This window comes from Galleria mellonella, unplaced genomic scaffold, assembly GCF_026898425.1.
Source record: "Galleria mellonella isolate WM207_F2 unplaced genomic scaffold, CSIRO_AGI_GalMel_v1 utg33, whole genome shotgun sequence".
NCBI classification, from domain to species: domain Eukaryota; kingdom Metazoa; phylum Arthropoda; class Insecta; order Lepidoptera; family Pyralidae; genus Galleria; species Galleria mellonella.
The window spans coordinates 9083801-9104026 of NW_026442079.1; the positions used below are offsets into that span (position 1 = coordinate 9083801).

Here is a 20226-nt window from a genome sequence, read left to right on the forward strand (position 1 = left end):
GTGCGTGTGTATTTACAGTTAGCGCTGAAAAATAGAGTTTGGATGCTGACGCGTACTTGAGAGGGGGTGAGGTCAATTCGCAGCGGGCGGCAGAGGGTGTCCATGCTGTATTTTAGTACTATTACCTATAGTATGCTCTTACTTCGGTTTGGCATGAATTGAATTATCACATTCATTATTCTTGAATAGCAACTATTTAAACCTTCTGACTGAGACACAAAACCTATTCTTAAAGAGAAGAGCTAATTTTTTTTATTGTTCTTATTTTTTTTTTTAATGTATCTGGGCTTTGCATCAATATTATGCTCTTAAAATTAATGGAATGAATCGTACAAATACAAACTGACTGCATAAACTCCCTAAGAATATACAAGTGAATATTCAGATATTGAGAAAAGTGTCCGACATTGGTAATTTTCAAGTCACATTATTTCCCAAACGAGATGAACTAGTGTCGATATCGATAGAAATGTCCGGCTGAGACCAATCGTTATTTAGTCCTCGCAATAAAAGTAGGTAGTAGTATTTTTTTTTTATATTCATTAAACAGGTATTTGTTTAACTAGATTAATTTGCAAAATATGTACAAAATATGGTTCGCCGTGTGGTCCCGGCATAGAATAGTTCACCCCTTCCTTTCCCGTGGGTGTCGTAAGAGGCGACTACTTAAAAAGTGGGAGCAGCATCCCACTTAAAACATCACCGAAGCCTAACCACAGTTGCCAATCCGTCTGCTAAACTTGGCGACTGCTGACAAAACTTCCCAATAGGGGGACGTCTATGTTCAGCTGAGAACAGTTACTTATCATATGATGATAACGATGATAATTTAATAGTATCGACAAAAATGTTCCGTCAGAATCAATCGTTATTCAGTTCCCACGAAAATAAATAGGTAGTTAAATGTTTCTATACTTATTATATATGTATTTATCTGATTAATTGAATTCATAAACGAGATCCAATGTTATCGATATCGATAGAAATGTCCGGCCGGAACCGATCGTGATTCAGTGTTGACCTTCGGACGAAAGCGAAACCGGTGTGGGTCATCGTGCTCACAAATGCCGACCCGCGTTCCCTTTCGAGGCACACTTCGCTCGAAACTATATGTCGACCGGTTTTTATTTCACGCTCTGCTTGTGGCTGCTAGTTCTTAACTGCACTCCAAATTGGGGCACTCGGTGAATGTTACAAGATAGTGCATTAAAACATTTGTTTAGGGAGTATGTAATGAGCTCATCATATGTAAATATATTCGCATAATTGTGTCAGAACTGCACGTCTGCATTCATTTTTATAGGATCAAAAAATTTTTTTTTTTATTTTTATTTTCCCTTAAACTTTGTAAATTTAATAAATAGTGGGTAAAGAGTTTTTATAACTTTTGTAAATCAAAGTGTGACAAAGTTGCAATTAATTTAAGCAGTTTCAAAAACAATTTTAAATTTTTATTTTAAATTTTCTCTACAAATGAGCTAAAATGTTAACCCTATAATAATATACTTATTAAGCTGTCACTAAAAATTTAGATTTAAATAACAAAAATGTATTTAAAAAATTCTAAGGTAAATGAAATAAGTATAATTTTTTTATTTGTAGAATTTATTAATATGAAACGTGTAGTTTACAATTTAAAAAAAGAAGCCAGAAACATATGAATATGCAATAGAATTCTGAAAATTGGTTAATTGAGACATTGTTATACTTTGATTGAACGCTCTTAAACAAAAATACCGATGTCTGTAAAGTTACGCTCTCGTTGAAATCTTTTCTATGGAGCGTGTTTTACGATTACCCTACATTCTGATTACAACACAAATTTATAATTCATTTAATTATCTACAGTGATATTTTTTTATGTAATAAGACTTTATACGATTCTTGTTATATATAAGAATATGCCTATTAAAAGATGCTTACAATTTAAGTTAACCAGAACAAAAATATTTCATTCTTTCTTTCTTTTTTTATCTAACAGTATATCCGACATTGTATTCTTACCCTCTTTTTGATAATAATTAAAACCTAATACAAATCTATTTAAACTGTTTGATCGTGTGGTCCCAGCATAGAATAGGCCACCCCTTCCTTTCTCGAGGGTGTCGTAAGAGGCAACTAAGGGAGAGCGAGGGATGGACAGCAGTGTCCCTCTTAAAACATATCTAAAGCCTAACTGCAGTTGCCAATCTGCCTGCCAACTGTGGCAACTACTGGCAAAACCCCCCGAGGAGGAGACATGTTCAGCTGTGGACAGTTAGACTTTCCTCGGAAAAGGATCCATTCCTTTCGCGATGAAAGTCTTATTCTACGCCGGAACCACACAACGAATGGTTGGTTAAAATCGCGTGGTGTTAATTTCGATAACTATATATCAGCAGCTATTAAATGTATGTAATTAGTTCAAATATCTGTTATAGACAAAAATCGTGACGTGAGGTTTGAGGTGACTTTGACGCGCGGTCGGAGGTCATCTGGGCTATTAATATTATCAATACTCCGTATTCAGTATTTTATTTTTACCAAAGGGAGATTTTGTACAAAAGTCGATTGCTTGGGTACCTCTGTCCCATTCGTGTTTCAACCGTGAAGCAGTTGTGTTTGCATAGCTGTGTTTCGGTTTGAAGAGTGGGATATAGCGTGAATTTACTGGGTACAGAGGAATAACACCGGAGTCCTCAGGAATGGCAACGCATGGGGGGTATCATGGGCGAAACAGTATACTCTGTTATGTCCATGGTACTACTCATGTCTATAGGCGACGGTTACCACTTTCCATCAGTTGGGCCGTCAGCTTGTTTGTCATTCTAAGTTGTATAAAAAGAAAAAAATAATAATATTACTACGATCGTAGTTGAATGTAAATGTAAGCGTCATAAATGCAGATATTAATAATAATTTATTTATTTATTTTTTATTGGATAATAAAGCAATGGTAACTCCACTTACGTTATCGGTATACGCTCGCATTGCGAGTCAGGGATGATAAAGATGATGATGCCCCGTCATTAAGAATGAGCCATAATAGTTCCCAAAGGCATCACGTGGAGGTTAGCCTGACAGGGCGTATCGATAGCATTGGGGTTGCTAGTGCCCGTTACTGGGGGGAAAGGGATTGTTAGCAATGGAGTTTGACAGCTCCATTGCTAGCAATATGCCCTATTAGATCGACCTTCACGTGGTTCTCTTTGGAAACTATCGTGAACAATTCTTGTTGAATTCGTCACGATGGGCTAACTGACCTGCTTCATCCTCACCTATCATCCTTCACTGGTACCCTGCCGGTGTATACCGATAGCGCGGGTGAGGTTACCATTCCATTATCACCCATTAAAAAAAGTGCCCGTTACTAATAATCATTGTATATTGGCATTTACTAAGTTTTGTATAAGGATGTTTCCCCAATCAGAGAGTAAATGCACGTGCATCGTAGATGCAAGTACATGCGTACGCATAATCATCATATCAGTATTTCACTGTTCCCTGCTAAACATAAGCCTCCCTCTTGGGGGTTTTGCCATGCTTGGCAGGCAGAATGGCTTTAGAGATGGTTTAAGAAGGACACTGCTGCCCATCCCTCGCCCTCCCTTAGTCGGTTCTTACGACACCCACGGGAAAGTAAAGGGTGACCTTTTCTATGGAGTGACCACACGGCGAACGCATGGTTTTGATTAATTAATTATCTCTAATCATGATTAGAGAATGGAGAGTATCGTGTGATCCCAATATAGAATTTACCACCCCTTCCTTTACTATGGGTGTCGTAAGAGGCGACTAAAGGAACTTAATAGACGATGAATGGGCTGCAGCGTTTCTCTTTAAAAGAACACTGAAATCTAACTGTGATTGCCAACCGACCCGCTAAGCGAGACAACTACTGGTAAAATCCCCCAAGAGGGAGGCTTGTTTTCAGCAGTGGGTAGTTAATGTCTGATCTGATAATGACGTTCAGAGAAATGGTTTCGCGTCAAAGATACCATTGTCACCGTGTATTCTGTGATGCTTGTGGTATTAGTCATGGTTATAGTAAGGTGATGCTAGTCCATTTCCGTCAGGTGGCCCGGCAACTTGAGAATTATTAGAAGTTTCTTAAAAACTACCATTTTTTTCAAAATCTACCCACTTTTAAGAATTTATCGAAGAATAATACAATCGTTAGCAGACTAGTATTGCCAACTTTGAGAAACTACCAGAGTACCCTCCAGGGGCTTATTTTTATATCACCTAATATATTTTATATTATAATTTGTTTCAAACTTGTTTATACTTACTAATACTTACGATGTTTTCCTCCTTTCAAGACGTCATCTCGGCATATTTGGTAACTGCATAATCCAGCGCTCATCTCAATCACCATAGTATATTTGAAAAGTTCCTAATTTTATAATAGTCATAGAATTGTATTATTTGAAAAATAAATTGAGAATTATTTTTTTCTTTACAAATACAACAAACGATCTTTTGATTATTTATATTGAAATAGCAATATATTAAAATAAACAGATTGCTTAAAAGGGTTTTAATACAAAAATCCTTTTTGTTTGAATCAATATTTTTTTATTTTTTTTATATTATTTAATTAATACAATTCATTTCTTTTTTGCTTACATAATTATTGCATTAAGGAATTTTGTATGTTTTATTTTTAGATAACAAAATTCAAAAAAAACTCATACGGCGTTAAAATGTCATCTAAAAATTATTATAATTAAAGTATTTCAACTCAAGATCCAAGTTTGTAATTAAATAACAAATTGCATATTATGAGAATTAAAGACTGATTTTTAACTTTAATATCTATTTAAAATCTCACATTTATTTTTCAAATAATAATTCCATTAATTTTAGTTTTTTGTTACTAAACTTATATTTTTTTTACATGTTATCTTTACAGGGTGAAGTCTAAATTGTTATTCTGGGTACAGAGTGGTGCAATATAACATGTAATGTATCTGCGTAATATTGCATTTTTGCTGCAAACATGGACACATGTCGCGCTCGGACCGTGTATTCACTACAAACCTCCCTTACGTATCCATTCCCGCCAATCTGCTTGAAACTGCAAATCTCATCATCCACGCTCCTTACTGCACGTATCGTCAACTTGTCCCATGTCATGTTTGCTGCCTGCACAAGTGCTTCTCAGAATCGGTCATCGAAATGTGTTCGTCCAAAAAAAACCAGCTAATCATTCCTGGATCGCTCCGCGAGCAGCTGGTAATGTTCGTCGCGTGCACGTGAGATGCACGGTTCGCGCGGACAAGGCGTCCAAACTATGAGAATTTGTTACAAAGTGACCTTTTATGATACATTGGAACAATGAGGACGTCAAATTCTTTCAATACATGTTATATTGCACCGACTTGAACACCGTATTAGCTGTACGTAAAAGAGAATCTTCATGTACTTCGTAAATAAAAAACAACAAAACAATTTTTTGTCTTTCCAAGGCTCAAATTTTTTTGTCATTTCTCGACTAATGTTTTTTTTAGTGAAAAAGTTCCATTGATAGAATACTCTCTTCAAAGAATGCTAACAATATTTATTTCACCCTGTATATTATGGTTTTGTGTTTTGTGGATTATTTTTTCTACGTATACCTTTACTTAAAAACTAACGTTTCACTAAATTATTTTTCTGTTACTATTTGCCTATTTAAATAAAGTTATAGTATATGTATATATATATATATATATATATATATATATATATATATATATATATGTGCACATTATTAATATTCGTCAATTCTTCTTCCATATATCAAGGTATAAATATTACTGAAGTCTAATTAAGACCTCCATATTAATAATGTACATCTCAAGTGCCTCTAGTAAGAATGGTATAACCCAAAACCACTACGTTTCAAGAGAACTAAAAAATATTTTAGTGTATCTTTTTTTTTATTCCATTTTATTAGATGTCAATTGAAAATGCTAACAATCATTTTCGTAGTAATTTATTACTCCCTCTTTTATACGGGGCTGTTAGTTTATGTGCGTATTATATATACACTTTTAGAAATAATTTAATTTTATCCAATTAAACAGTTCAAAGTACTGCAGTTATTTTGTTAAAATAATCCCGATTCGACTTTGATTTATTTTCATGTAATGTTTAAAAGAAACCAATGTGTGAGTGGAAAAGGATCTAATTATTTTTAACATTTTTAATATTTGTTGACTTAATAAAATAATATCGTCGTTACTTAATCATGTAATAGGTAAAATGAACCATTTTAAATGAAAAAAAATGGAAATAAATTAACATGTCAGACGTTTGTAGCTAAATGATTTGTTTTTTTTTTTTGTTGTTCGTATTTTTTTATTTTTTTATAAAAATATTGAAATTATTAGATATTGAGATAAAAATATCTTCACATTTCACCGTTACAAAGAGAATGAATTATGTTAAAATTAATTTATTTAAAGTATCCTGAAAATAGTAGTATTCGACTTATACCCTCTCTCATCAGAGACACAAAAAAAACTGTTTTAATATATTTGGCATAATTCATAAACAGTCTTGGCATGTCTTTATAACGTTTTTTTTTATTAAAAAAAAAGATAAACATTTTTATATTTTAATGACATATTAGTCATTAAAATATAAAAACATTTTTAATTAGCTATTTGTTTGTTTTATATACCGTTATTCTAAAAAAGGGATATGCCAAAATTGTTTACAAATTTTGCCAATTATAGAAAAGCAGAATATATAGCTCAGCAAAATTCGCAATATGCATTGGGGAAATGAAATGAAACAACAATTTTTCACATTAAATTTATATTAACTCACAGATCTGAAACAATCACTACGGCTACCGCATTAATTAAAGGTACACATCATTAAAATTGTTTGGATGGTGTGTATAAAATGCCTGCTGCCTCACAACAAATCATCTGATGCGAGATACGTTAGTCAGAGTTACGTTATTATTTTAAAATAAAAAATACCAGTCTATTGTAAGACGGTGACAGAAATTGAATACACACCTGAAACTGAAATCGCTTCGCATGTGTAACGTATGTAAAGAATTCGCTGACATAATCACAAATTGATGCGATTTGTTCATACATGACATATATTACTCGTAATGATACGTATATAATGTAATCATTTAAATCTAATTTGTAATTTAATTAAGATCTGATATATATCATTATGAAAAGATAAATTGTAAAAATATTTATGGTACAGATATGAACAAATCGCAACGCTTAGCATAATATTGTACATAAACCAGCTTTCGCTGTAGCTGTAGATATAATATAACAGATCCGTCGCCTTAAACTACAGTAATCTATAATCAAGACTTATGTACTATGGATCTAGTCGATGCTCAAACAACAAAACGATAAGCAATAGCCTATCGGGCGCAGGCTCTAGGTTATGCATTTTTCGAATTGTCTTCTGAACATCGGCTAGCGACAGTGGTTAAATTTTGCGCTACGATTATAGTAAACGAATGGGAAATAAGTAAATTAATAGAACGCATGCAAAATTTCCTTTCACTACACATAATTATATATGTATCAACATGATTGGACGAGGGAACAATGTAAAAGAAACAACATCGTTACGTATTTAACTCTTCCAATTTTACTCAACTCAATGTAACAGAAATTATCTGGTAACTGATCATTAAATTAATACATTATACACAAATGTGATCATCACAAAAATCTTACATCGTAACCTTACGAGCTATTGTTATAAACTTGAAATCGCTACGTTAAACTTATTTCAAAATAAGTCTATCGATGAATACGATAATAGAATATGATAAATAACAAATTTATCGTTACTTTATATTTACATTAGTTATATCTAATTGATAGTACTACTAAGTGCTTTAAACAGTATGAGGAGAGACAAATTATGTCCGCTAATAAATATGAGAGGGTGGACGAGACTCGGCGGGCTGCGCGCGTGCATCTGTCAAGCGTAATCTACTGTAAATATGAACAAATCTCGTGGAAGGCAATATGAGGTATTCTGTATTAGGCTAGTGTGTAGATGCGCTAGCCCGCGGTTCTCGTCCCTCACAACACTATATCCCTATTACTCGCCACTTGAGGTAGTTAAGTTCCATATATTGTGACACGATTATATTATTGCTATGAAGAAAACACTTCTGTTATACAAAATCTTCTCAACAATATAATAATAACATTTATATCCTGTATATAAATTTGTATAGATGTTTTATGGGTGGGAGAGAGTGCGCGTGGAACAATCTACATACATTTCGTTGTATGTATTGGCATACGTTTTGACCGCAACAAGGCGTCGCGCGTCCTTCCCACACCCATTTCTATTTTGACATAAAAACCAGCACTATTTATACATTATATATGACAACGGTAAAATAATAATTAGGAAGTAGGCCATCTCTATACAGACGAATATTCATTATCAACATATTGCTTTTCCATTTTCTTTATTAATCAAACAATATTCATTGTAATTCATTTGTATATTAAAATTGGTTACATGGATTTACGTAGATATAGTCGCTGATGAGGTAGATCAACATTGTAAGTGTTCTATTTGTATAAAAATATTTCTGAAATATAATCAACATTCAAATACAAACATTATCAAAATTAAGTCGATATAATGTTCATATTGCACATTTTAATTCGAAAACGAATTATCGGTACTAATTTGTGAACCGATATGTATGGATTTGAAGGCGCATACAAATATTCCACCCATTATATATAATATGCGCTATACAATAATTGGCTGTGTTTGTCACAAAGTGATTCAAAGTTTCGTCTAGGAGCGGAACTTGGGGACTTATCGTCCGATCGTCTTTAGTCCGTATTTCGTCGCGTCCGAATTTAATACGAATAAATAAATAACAAGCAGAATATTTGTTTGCAGCGCTACGTGGCCTCGATATGTTCCATCGAATTGTGATTTCTCACATAATATGTACAAAAAATTTACGATTTCCTTATAATTTGTTTAATACATAAATCAATATCATAATTATGACATTTTATTTATTACTATACAAAAAACATTTACATTTATTATTTAAAATTATTGCTAGAGAATTTCATTATTATTAGGCTAAAAAAAATATTTAAACTTAAATCGTTTCGCAATAGATAGTTGGCGGAATTAATTTGGCAACGTTCAGGAAGACTACTTTCCTACCACTAACGAAACAGGAATGTATAAACTAAATTCGTTCAAATAACACATTGGTAACTTAATTGGACATAAATTATTAATTTCTCATGTTCCGAAATACATCAGAATTTAAAACAAGGTAAGATTAATAAACCTCACATTAAAACAAATGTCAACACTTGAAATAAGATTAGGAAGCACCGGGAAACATTTATGCAGATAATAATAATCAATAGAGACATAATAAAGATATAATGTATCTAAAAGATATAAAACAAACACGCTTAGTACAAACTAAGCGAGACCGCTACTAACGGACTTGAAAATCTATTTTTCAGTAGTATTTCGCGCGGAACGCTATCGTGCGAAGTGACAACCCCAGTTAACGTAGTATTAATTTGAGTTCATTAACTAAGACAACGCCATTTCGCGCTCACCCATACGACTAGCTACTACTTACTAGATGTTACATACTTATAAATTTATCAATTCAATTCAATATATTGTACTCAGCGTATTATCTTTAAATTTGGCATCTAAAACTTTTACAAATGTATTTTGTACCGTAATCACTTCTCATCTCTCCGGTAGAAATAGATTTATAACAAATAAAATATCATTTATTCCACTGTACCTACTCAAAATAAATGTCTGGCAATTAAGTCCCTTTCACTATTTACAAAAATTACTCTACTTAAGTATCTTTCGAAATACACATACGTAGCATTTTATATCGTTAACAATTTATAGGCAAAACGTAGAAATTTATCTAAAATAAATCTATGGTCCATAGTTTACAATAAACAAAAGATATGCTTTTAATTATACACTAATACGAACTGAATTTAAACAATTTTAACTAGTATATTAGAATTTCCGAATTCATATGTCAATTGATATGGATTGATATAATGAATATCGCAGAAATCGCGTCAATGTCATGTAATTACATGTTTAGCGCACAGACACCCAGGCATGTAAAGTCACCTTGTGCCAAAGCAAGGTTAAGTTGAATGAACAATAAAAAACGAGCTCGCGAACTGGAGACTCGTTGGGTGACTGATATCCGCGCACCCGAACATGCATCGATGACGCCGCCTGAGCCCGGCCCCACTACATATGCACTGTACAGTCCATATACAAGCGATTGTAAAATAGGTACTCGAACGATTATTCGTCATACAAATAAACACCGAATAGTATACGCCCACGAATCCAAGACACCCACGCGTCACATTCTCACTAATCACTGCCCTATAATAACAAAATATGTAACAAAATTTCCTCTTCAACATTATAAACTACAAATTTAATAAAAATTAATAATTTATTGCAATGTTTCGATTTTAAAATCGAAAATGATATGTGCGTGCAACGATTGTCTTTATGGATTTTAATTGAGCATAAGTCATATAAGTCAGAGGAAGAGATAGACTTTTTGGTCTCGACGACCAAACGGAGTGTAAACACATGTGTATGCGCAAGTCAGTTTTATGATTGAAGCAATCGGGACGTTTATTTCATTTGAACGGTTTAACGTCAACGTGTTTTATAAAACACTACTAAATGACTACTGAAAGATTGTTGATAGCCATATCCACAACATTGGAGCTATATTATTGGAGTAACACTGTACTGTAGACTGTAATTTTTTTTAACCGAAATTTAATGAGGTGTACATGGGATTCAGTACCAAAAGCCTCAAAGTGTACGTAGATATTGGAGTGTCAGTGTTAACACACAAATAATTGGATGAAGGCTGTATGAAAGTCGTAATCCGTCACCACTCACCACCTCGATACGAGAGACAAAATTCAGCCCATTTAAACGTTTCTGTGTTTTCAGAATTTACATACTTTGTAGCAATGTTTATGACGCTTCTCAATCATCTTCTAGTTATGTAGTCGGGCGATATCACTTTGTTTGTGAATAATAGTAATATTGTTAAAATAGCGAATTATAATACTTTTTGTTTTTTTTTTTCGAATGAATATTAATAAAATTATGATGTTATATTAAAACAAAAATAAGTACTACAAAAGCCGACATGAGCGGATCATGCTCAATCTTGCTAGCATTTTTACATAAACCTGCCTAAGGGAGTATAGTTATATTCAACTGGAATATTTCATTGCGATATTGTACAACACCTTGATTTTCCGTTAACAATGAAACGTAATACATCGAACTCAAATCGTGTATACAAATGTACTGTTCATGGTGCATATGACAGATATTGGATATTTTCTCGTTGACTGTGTAATGAATAGGTCTCTTACATCGGCAGAGTATTAATCGGGCGACAACCTAAACCGCGTCACTCGCGAACCGATGATGGTGTCGGTTTAATTTGAGATTCATTTATAGATTTTAATATTGGTACTAAAGAGATATGTACACAACAAAAATTTTGCCATTTCATCGTGTGTGATAGATATGTGGGCAACTGTCAGTACCCACTCTTATATAGCATCTGTTATGTAAGGAAAAATCTGCATTGCTTTGCCAACCACACATCTAGTTCATATAGTAATCTGCTGATATGTTGTGCTTGTTATCTCTGTGTAGATCACATAATTGGCAAGATTAAGGTCAACCTCACCTCCGCCATTTCTCTATTTCAGTCGAATTCTCATACCCAACTTGATATGTCAACTTTTTTGTTGTGCTGTAGATATACCTCTAATGAATCGTCAGATTTAAAATAGAAACCGCAAATTCTATAGTGATAATTACTCAAGAGCAAGATACAGCATTGCTGTTAACCGATAAACCGTCAGCCCTAAGAAGAGTAACGTTTCCTCAAAAAAACATGTTTAAAATCAATCAAACAGTACATATTAACGTTATATCTGCGACCAGAGCGTCTCTGCCTTCGAGTTTACTTACAGTACGGCAATGTTTACATTGAAAGTTTTTAGAAATATTTTAGCAGGAAAACGATCAAATAAAAATTAATTGTTCTTGCAAAATTACTAATTTTAAAATAAATGATATTTGTTTGCGATTATTTTTATTTATTTTAATTGAGATTGCGTTAAATCAACGAAGATGTAGACGAAATCAATAACGATGATGGTCGATGCAAGTTTTTTTTTCATATATTGAAATTATTGACTGTGGCTTTTTCTAATGAACACTTTACTTATGCCAACGTATAAGAAAGTTTTGGAACCGGCGTGCGAGCATACGTGCGGGCGTGTTTGTGCAGGTCCATTTATAAATTGTCAGTGCATCTTATATAAATCCCTTCTAAAAACGTGCATGTCCCATTTAAAAAGTTTTGGAATAAAATGGAATATTTTTTTAAATTTATAATAACGCTTTTGTAATACTGTATATGGCTGCGGAAATAGAATGTTTCGACTGGTCTTTTCTGTTACAGATATATCATCATTAATGACGAAATAGATGAGGATCCATGCCTTCGCGCCGGAGATTTAATTTAGGTTGTTTAATTTTTTTGTTCATACTTTATTTGCAGAGCCTCAATTTTTAAAATTTTAAATTGACGGAGTCGATCCGCAGGATATATTAAATGTCGCGATCTAAATCGAGCAAATGTGATTTGGTCCAATGCTATAAAGTATAAATAGCTAAAGAACTATTGCTTAAACTCTTATTTAAATTAAACTTCACGAGTATTTAAAGTTCTATGATGGTTCATACAATAATCTCCAATAATTATCGGACTCTGTATATTTGAGTTAGCGGTCTGCTGCCGCGAATTCGAATCATGTCTCGACTCAGATGATAATGACTAGAGACAGAGATAGTCACTAGGTCAGTTGGTCTGGAAGAGCTTATCGCGTTATTATGTAATATAGTAATATAATAGCCTTTTAAATGTCTAGAACTCTCTAAATAATTTATTATAGGTAGTTCAAATGGTATACGGCTTTATTTAAATAAACTGTTACTATTATTAATTTTAACTGTCAACATGTACAAATGTTTAATAAATACTTTTTGATAAAAGCAGATAATAGGTTTAAATTTTGATTACAAAAATCTGTTATTAGGTAATATTTATAATTAAGTAATTTCTTTTATTAAATATTTCACACGCGTTCTTTCTTTTAAATTACCAGAGATAAAATGTTAATTTGTAGTACTTATATTTAAAACAACAAAAAACTTAAGATGTAACCATTAATAAGATAATTAGAAATAAAATATAAAAACTACATGAATTTTACTTTAGCGGATATACGATATTTTTTTAAACAATAGAATACTTATTATAATCAATAAGAATTTATTATATAAAATATTTATTTTATTGTATCGTAGTATCATCCCTTAAAGAGTTATGATTTCAACCGAATCCCTTCGCGAATAAACTTCTATGATGGGAATGTTTCAGAAGAAAGTTTTTCGCGGTATTTTAACAGGCGGGTGGGCGGCGGTGGCGCGCACGCATGCGCGGTTCTAGTAATATTTATAAATTTATTCCAATATTTCTATTTTAAAATACAAAATGATATGTTGTTAAAATATTTTTATAGAATTTAATCGAGAACGAGATGAGTCAATGAAGTCGGGGTGGTAAAGGTCGTTGAGACCGATGACCATGTTGAACGTAAATTTTTCATAATATGTGCGTCAAAATGTTGGACCATGCGGTTTTTCCTAACGAACCCTTTACCACAATAATCACATGCGAAAGATTTACAACCGAAAATGAACAAGTCTGTTTTATAGTTGAAGGACTTGGGATATTCATTGCAGTTGAACGGTTTATTATCAGTGTGTTTTACGTAAGAGATATCATAAGAAAATCTTTTTGTTATACTGAGTAAAAGGGCAGGCCTAATTAAAGAGCTGCATACAATCGGAAGAAATGCATTCGGAACACTTTGTATGATTACGGGATCGGAATTTTTCACCTGGTTCCTCTTTGATATAGGATGAAGTTGTGGTCATTGTTGATGTAATAGATCCACGACTGTAATTTTTTACCTTTATGCTCTCCGAACAAACTTGAGAATTCATTTGAATCTTAATTATTTATAAAATTATTTTTTGATATTTTTAGTTAGTAGTAGTTTATAGGAAATTTTTATAAAATAAAATAAAAAAACGACCCATCTGATGAAAAGTGAATATCGTCACCTATAAACATTGAACAACATCATGGATATTACGAAATACACAGTGACGCCCTTAGTACTCTTCATTTGTTGTCATTATTGAGGACTAAGGTTTCATGCCACCGTACTCTGTAACTTAATTGTCATATCCCACAATCATCAAACTGAAACACAGTTTTACAACTGTATCACGGTACAAATATGAGTGGGACAAAGGTACCCAAGCAGACGATTTTTTTTCATAATCCCCTCTGGTAAAGAATGTAATTGATTACATGTTTTATTGTTACACCACCAAACGAATAATTTAATAGAAAAATGTTAAAAATTTCAAAACTTTCAAAATTTGTTTTCTTTTATAGTTTTACGTTAATGTAATGATAATCTACATTTTATATTTGACATCAAAATAATTTGTTGTAAACGAGAATTAATTAGACCAACTATAGCATCTTATCATACGGTCGACTCGTCAGCAGTAACTTGATTCCTTACGTTAGGCGGTATTGCATCGTTTGAAACGTGAACATAAAATGTGTATAATATTTTATTATATTACAATGCACGTATTAACTTTGAGATTGCCCGACTACTTTCCTACTCGATATGTAAACATGATGATAAGTTAGTAAAGCCGATATAATAATCACAATACACTGTAATTTACGTCGCAATAGTTATTTTTGGACAGTAAATAAACACAGAGCAAAACTTTCCAGACGTTCACCGGTAATATACAAGTTGAAATCGGAATTATTAGTTTGATATCTTTTTTTTTTTCTTAAAGAAACAATAAATTATGAGGCTCTCATACTATATAGTGCTTCAAGCCGTCAAATTATAGATAGATAGATACTCTTTATTGTTTCCTCGAAAAAATTACAATAGTAAACATGTTATAAATAAAAACAATTACAAAAAAGATTACAATGAGAAAACAATAGGTGGCCTTATTGCTTCTTATATTTAATAGAGTAATATAATTATAACAACATGGAAGATACACCATTTTGTAGTTTTTGACGTGTTCCTTTGTAAAAAGTATTTATTAACTAGTAAAATACTATATTAAAAAAAATATTATATTTTGAAGTCACCCTGTGTAAATAGTCATGACGAGAGTTTATATTTTAGAAGTTTGTTTTTTTCTTTTTACGAATTAAAATATTAAAATCCATATTTATATGACAAATATAATATATTAAATGAAGAAAATACAACAAAAGTAGATGATATTTACGTTTTAGCCTGGTATATTCACTTAAAATTATGACTTTGATCAGATCGTTTTCCTTCGCGAGTTAACTTGTATTACGGTGATGTTTTAAAAGAAAGTTTTTCGCGGCATTTCTGAAGGCGAGCGGGTGGCGGTGGCGCGGACACATGCGCGCATCTAGTAATATTTATAAATTTATTGCAATGTTTCTATTTTTAATTCAAAAATGATATGTATGCGCAACGATATTATTATAAAATTTAATTGAGAACAAGATGAGTCAATGATGTCGGCGAGATGGTCGTCGAGACCGATGACGATGATGAACGTAAATTTTTCTTAATATGTGTATCGAAATGTTTCACCATGTGATCTTTCCTAATGAATCCTTTACCACAATGGTCACATGCGAAAGGCTTACAACCAGAATGCAGACACATATGTCTGCGCAAGTCTGTTTTATGATTGAAGGACTTGGGACATTCATTGCATTTGAACGGTTTATTGTCGGTATGTTTTATGTAATGCCCTTCGTAAGAGACGTCATCGGAAAATCTTTTTCCGCATCGATCACATTTAAACGGTTTTGCACCCGAATGGAATGTTTTGTTATGCTGAGTGAGATAGCAAGCCTTATTAAAGAACTTATCGCATTCATAACACTTGTGTATAGTTGCGGGGGCGGAATTTTTCACTTGATTCCTCTCTGTTAGAGGTGTGCTCACCGTTGACGTAATAGATGGTGATCCGTGACTTTCATTTTCTGCCTTCGCGCTCTCTGGACTAGCCGGAGACTTCATTTGGGACCCATAATTCTCTTTGTTAGCGTAATCCATTATATCCTCAATTTTTAATATTTGCAGTTGACTGGAATCGGTTCGCAGGATATCATTAATTTCACGTTTTATTGTTATACCACCAAACGGGTAACTATATCGCAATATTTTAATATTTTCAGGACTGTATATTTCATTATCCTTTACAGGTTTAGGTGAGTAACTGTAATCGTAATCTACGTTTTGTCCATTTATATCAATATTATTATATTGTAAAGTAGGATTAATTGGATCAACGATAATATATCCTGCGGTCGACTCGTCAGCGACAGCTTGACCCCCCACGTTAGGCTGTGTTGCATAGTTTGAAACATAAACGCTAAAGCTCTGCGTTTGGAGCTGCGCGAAACTTGGCAAGCGTCCGCCGGCAGGTTGATTAGACGTTTCCTGTTCCATAACTTCGACTCCTTCAGGTGCAGATTCACCAAAAGTAGCCGGATTGGCTATAGGCAGATTGTTGATAGCCATATCCATAACGTGGGGGGCCATCCCGTTTGGGTAACTCGGTGCTATAGTCTGTTGAAAATTCTGACCCAAATATAATGGGGTGTGCGTGGGGTCCGGTACCGAAGGTCCCAAAGGATCCGTAGACCTCGGACTGTACGGGTTGACACCCAAATGACTGAACGGAGGCAGTGTGTGAGCTGTAAGCCCCGGCGTACTCTGAGTTAGAGCTGGAGTTGAAATATTGCTGGTTGATACTGATAGCAGGCCCCTCATATGGTGATTTTGAGAAACAGAGGGACCTGCTTCCCCGTTTGGGGGATTCCCAGTCGAAGATATTGTGGTACCTTTAGACCCCTGATGACTACTATCGTTTGGGTTCCCTATACCCGGTGGTTGACTACCTATATTGAGCGGATGCGATCCGACCTGGTGCTGTAAAGGGTGATTAGCTAAAGGATTATTGGTAAAATTATTATCTAAATTACCCTGTTGTAGATGCGTATATGGTGACTTGGACTGCATGGTGGCGACACGATGCGAGCGGTCGAAGTTCTGCGATGCGTAGGGCGACTGTAGTGCGGCTTCGTCTACACTGCGTCCGTCCTCCGAAGGTACCGGACTCTGCGTGTTTGAGTCGGCGGTTTGCTGCTGCCCGCGACCTTGAATCGCATCGCGACTTGGATGATGATGGCTTGAAATGGGCATAGTTGCTGGGTCTGGTTGTCCGGATGACCTCACTGCATTTTTGTGCAAAGTTGTATTATAATGCCTTTTTAAATGTCCAGAACTCGTAAACCATTTATTACAAGCGGTGCAATTGTAAGTTTTTGGCCGCCTTGCTTCATTTGATTTCCAATTGGCGCCTTTTCCTCCAATAGAGGGCAGTGTGGATGACGTAGGATTCGCCGGTTGCGTGCTCGTTATTTGAGGTGCTGCTGAAGAATCGTATGGACGATATGGTGGCTTCATATCGGGATTTGTAGATGATAAACCTGGATATTCAGCTAATGGAGGCATTTGTACGCCTGGATAAATTTTTTGTTCCACGTGCATAAATGTTTTTTGGTCATGATGTCCAGAAAGAAATTTTTCTTGAGAGTATGCAAATTTTTGTTCTGGGTGAAACATTTTGGTTTCTGATGTATAAGATGTTTTTTGCTCAGTAAACATTTTTTGATCCTTAAAAAGGGACACATCTCCATTAAGTTGTGGATTAGTATACAATTTTTGCACCTCCCAGGGCATCATTGGCACAGTCCGGGTATTTACTTCTCGACCCTGTGATGGGGCTTCTTCATATGGGGTTGTCTGCTGTTCACCCTCATTGCCTTGATAAACTACTTTTTGAGAATCTAAATCTAGTATATCTGATGATTCTTCGTGTTCTTCTTTTATTTTTGTATTATCATTTTGATAACCGGAATTATTATATTGTTTAGGTGTAAATTGTTGAAATGGTAGTGAGCTTGCCGCCGGTGCAGTACTGGTACCCGCATGAGCTGAATTGCAATGTTCATTAAGTTGGACGGCAGAGTCACAAACAAAGCCACACTTATCACATTGGTTCGGTGACGGTGACGGCGTGGGTTGGTTCAGTGGCTGTCCATATAATGGGCTGGACGAAGTCACTTGTGGTACCCGCTCTTGCATATTATATGGATGAAAACGTGCAGGTTTATGATATTCTTGACTTTGATATTGGGATTGTTCCCAGTTAATTTGATCCGAATGTTGATTTTGATTAAAGCCAGAATGCGAAAAATTATTACCAAATTGTGCTCCTGGTGAAAAGTTTGTTTGATCTGGATTCTGGTAAGGTGACGGTGCGCTGTGATAACTTTGAGGTGTCGCAGGGTGAGGGAACTGAGCTGAAGTTTCAGGGGTTGCCCGCTGCTGGAACTCTGGACTTGGCTTGGTAATCATGCTGTCACTGGAGTCGGCAGGAGCCGACACTGTAGTTTCGTTCTTCACTTTTGCCCCGTTATTATTATCGCTATCATTCTGTGAGTTTTGCGTGCCCCACTTCACATATAAATTTTCTTTATGGTACTGTAGATGTACCTCTAATGATTCAACAGAGTCTAAATAGAGACTGCAAATCTTACAGTGAAAATCCCTCGACGGCAAGGTCGACGATACAGTGCTGCTGTTAGCCATTTAAGTCATCAATCCAACGGAGAGCACCGTCTCCTCCAACGAAAAAAAAATAATAAAAAAACAACACTTTTCGTGTCGACGTACATGTAGTCCGCACTCGATCAAGCTCTACAGGTTAAAGTCATGGCCGTGGTCAGAGCGTCTCCCCTCGCGAGTTAACTTATAGTACGGTAATGTTTTCGAAGAAAGTTTTTCGCGGCATTTCAGCAGGCGGGCGGGCGGCGGTGGCGCGGGCACGTGCGCGCAGTAAACACTCGACGCTCGCGAATCGCGACACCTGCACGACACAACAAACTTGCCGCAGGCCGCGGACCGATACACAACCGGCACTCGAACGGTAACTCAAAGCGTCTCACTAATCACTTTACCATTTATAAAGTTTTATTGCAAAGTCCACGATTATTTATTGTTAAGGTACAAAGTCTAAATAGTCTATAATGAACTAAAATCACAGAAGCGGTTGCGTCTCTATCAACTTGGCACTTGTTTATGTATACCCGATCGCGCGATAACGTTGTAGTTTGTAGTTTATAGGAAGGCGGCGCGGCGCGGATCCGGCACGGGTCAGCCGGGTACGAACGCAACGAACGTTTACAAGCAACTGACAGCCTTCCCGAAGTCGCCTTCGGGGGCATGACTTCAATAACAATTCGCAACGTCGTCCCCCACCGAGGCGTGCGTGCGAGCGAGAACGCCACGCGGTGATGAAGTTATCGCTTCTTCGTCCTTTTGTGGGTTCTCGGTGCGAGCGAGATAGATGCCACGGGGCCGGCGGGCCGAGGGGGGCGGGGTTGGTCCTACTCTTTCTCAAAATTGAAATGCCCGGTCGAAATGTCCGGTGATGCTGCGTCCGAGTAGGATAGCGATAGCAGCCACCCTTACCATGCGGGCGGACAGAGCCCTGCGACGAATTTCTCTAAATTTTAAACAAGCCTCGTCTTATTTTGTTACCTAGGTATAATAAAAAAAACTTAAGTAACTGTAACTTTTCATTTATTATTATTATATATTTTATTAATTTATTTTCTATATATCTTATTTATTAAATTATATTTATCTAAAAAAAGTATACATTCTATGGCTATTCTAGAAGCTCCACCTTGAAGGTAGACAAATACATATATAGTTATATAATAAATATGTATAATATAATATAATATATGTTAATATACATAGATATATAATTAGTATATATTTACATAAAACTAAGATCAAAGAAATTTTACACAAACAACAAGTTCTGAATCATAATATCGGCATCATCACAGTCATTTTTATTTTTTTCATTAGCAGATGACTCTTTTTATACAAACACAAAGCAATTTACGCA

The 20226-nt window shown here is 34.8% G+C and overlaps 1 protein-coding gene across 1 annotated transcript; it reads right to left on the reverse strand.

The window, feature by feature from the left end:
- Positions 1-14197: 14197 nt before the first annotated feature.
- On the reverse strand, positions 14198-19582 carry LOC113520672 (uncharacterized). Its single transcript, XM_026906078.3, has one exon. The coding sequence runs from the start codon at positions 18894-18896 to the stop codon at positions 15717-15719; it is 3180 nt and encodes a 1059-aa protein (XP_026761879.1). The 5' UTR covers positions 18897-19582; the 3' UTR covers positions 14198-15716.
- Positions 19583-20226: the final 644 nt, after the last annotated feature.

What these genes read in the sequence shown, in the direction of transcription:
- LOC113520672 (XM_026906078.3), bottom strand. Translation starts at nt 18,896, where the DNA reads ATGGCTAACAGCAGCACTGTATCGTCGACCTTGCCGTCGAGGGATTTT.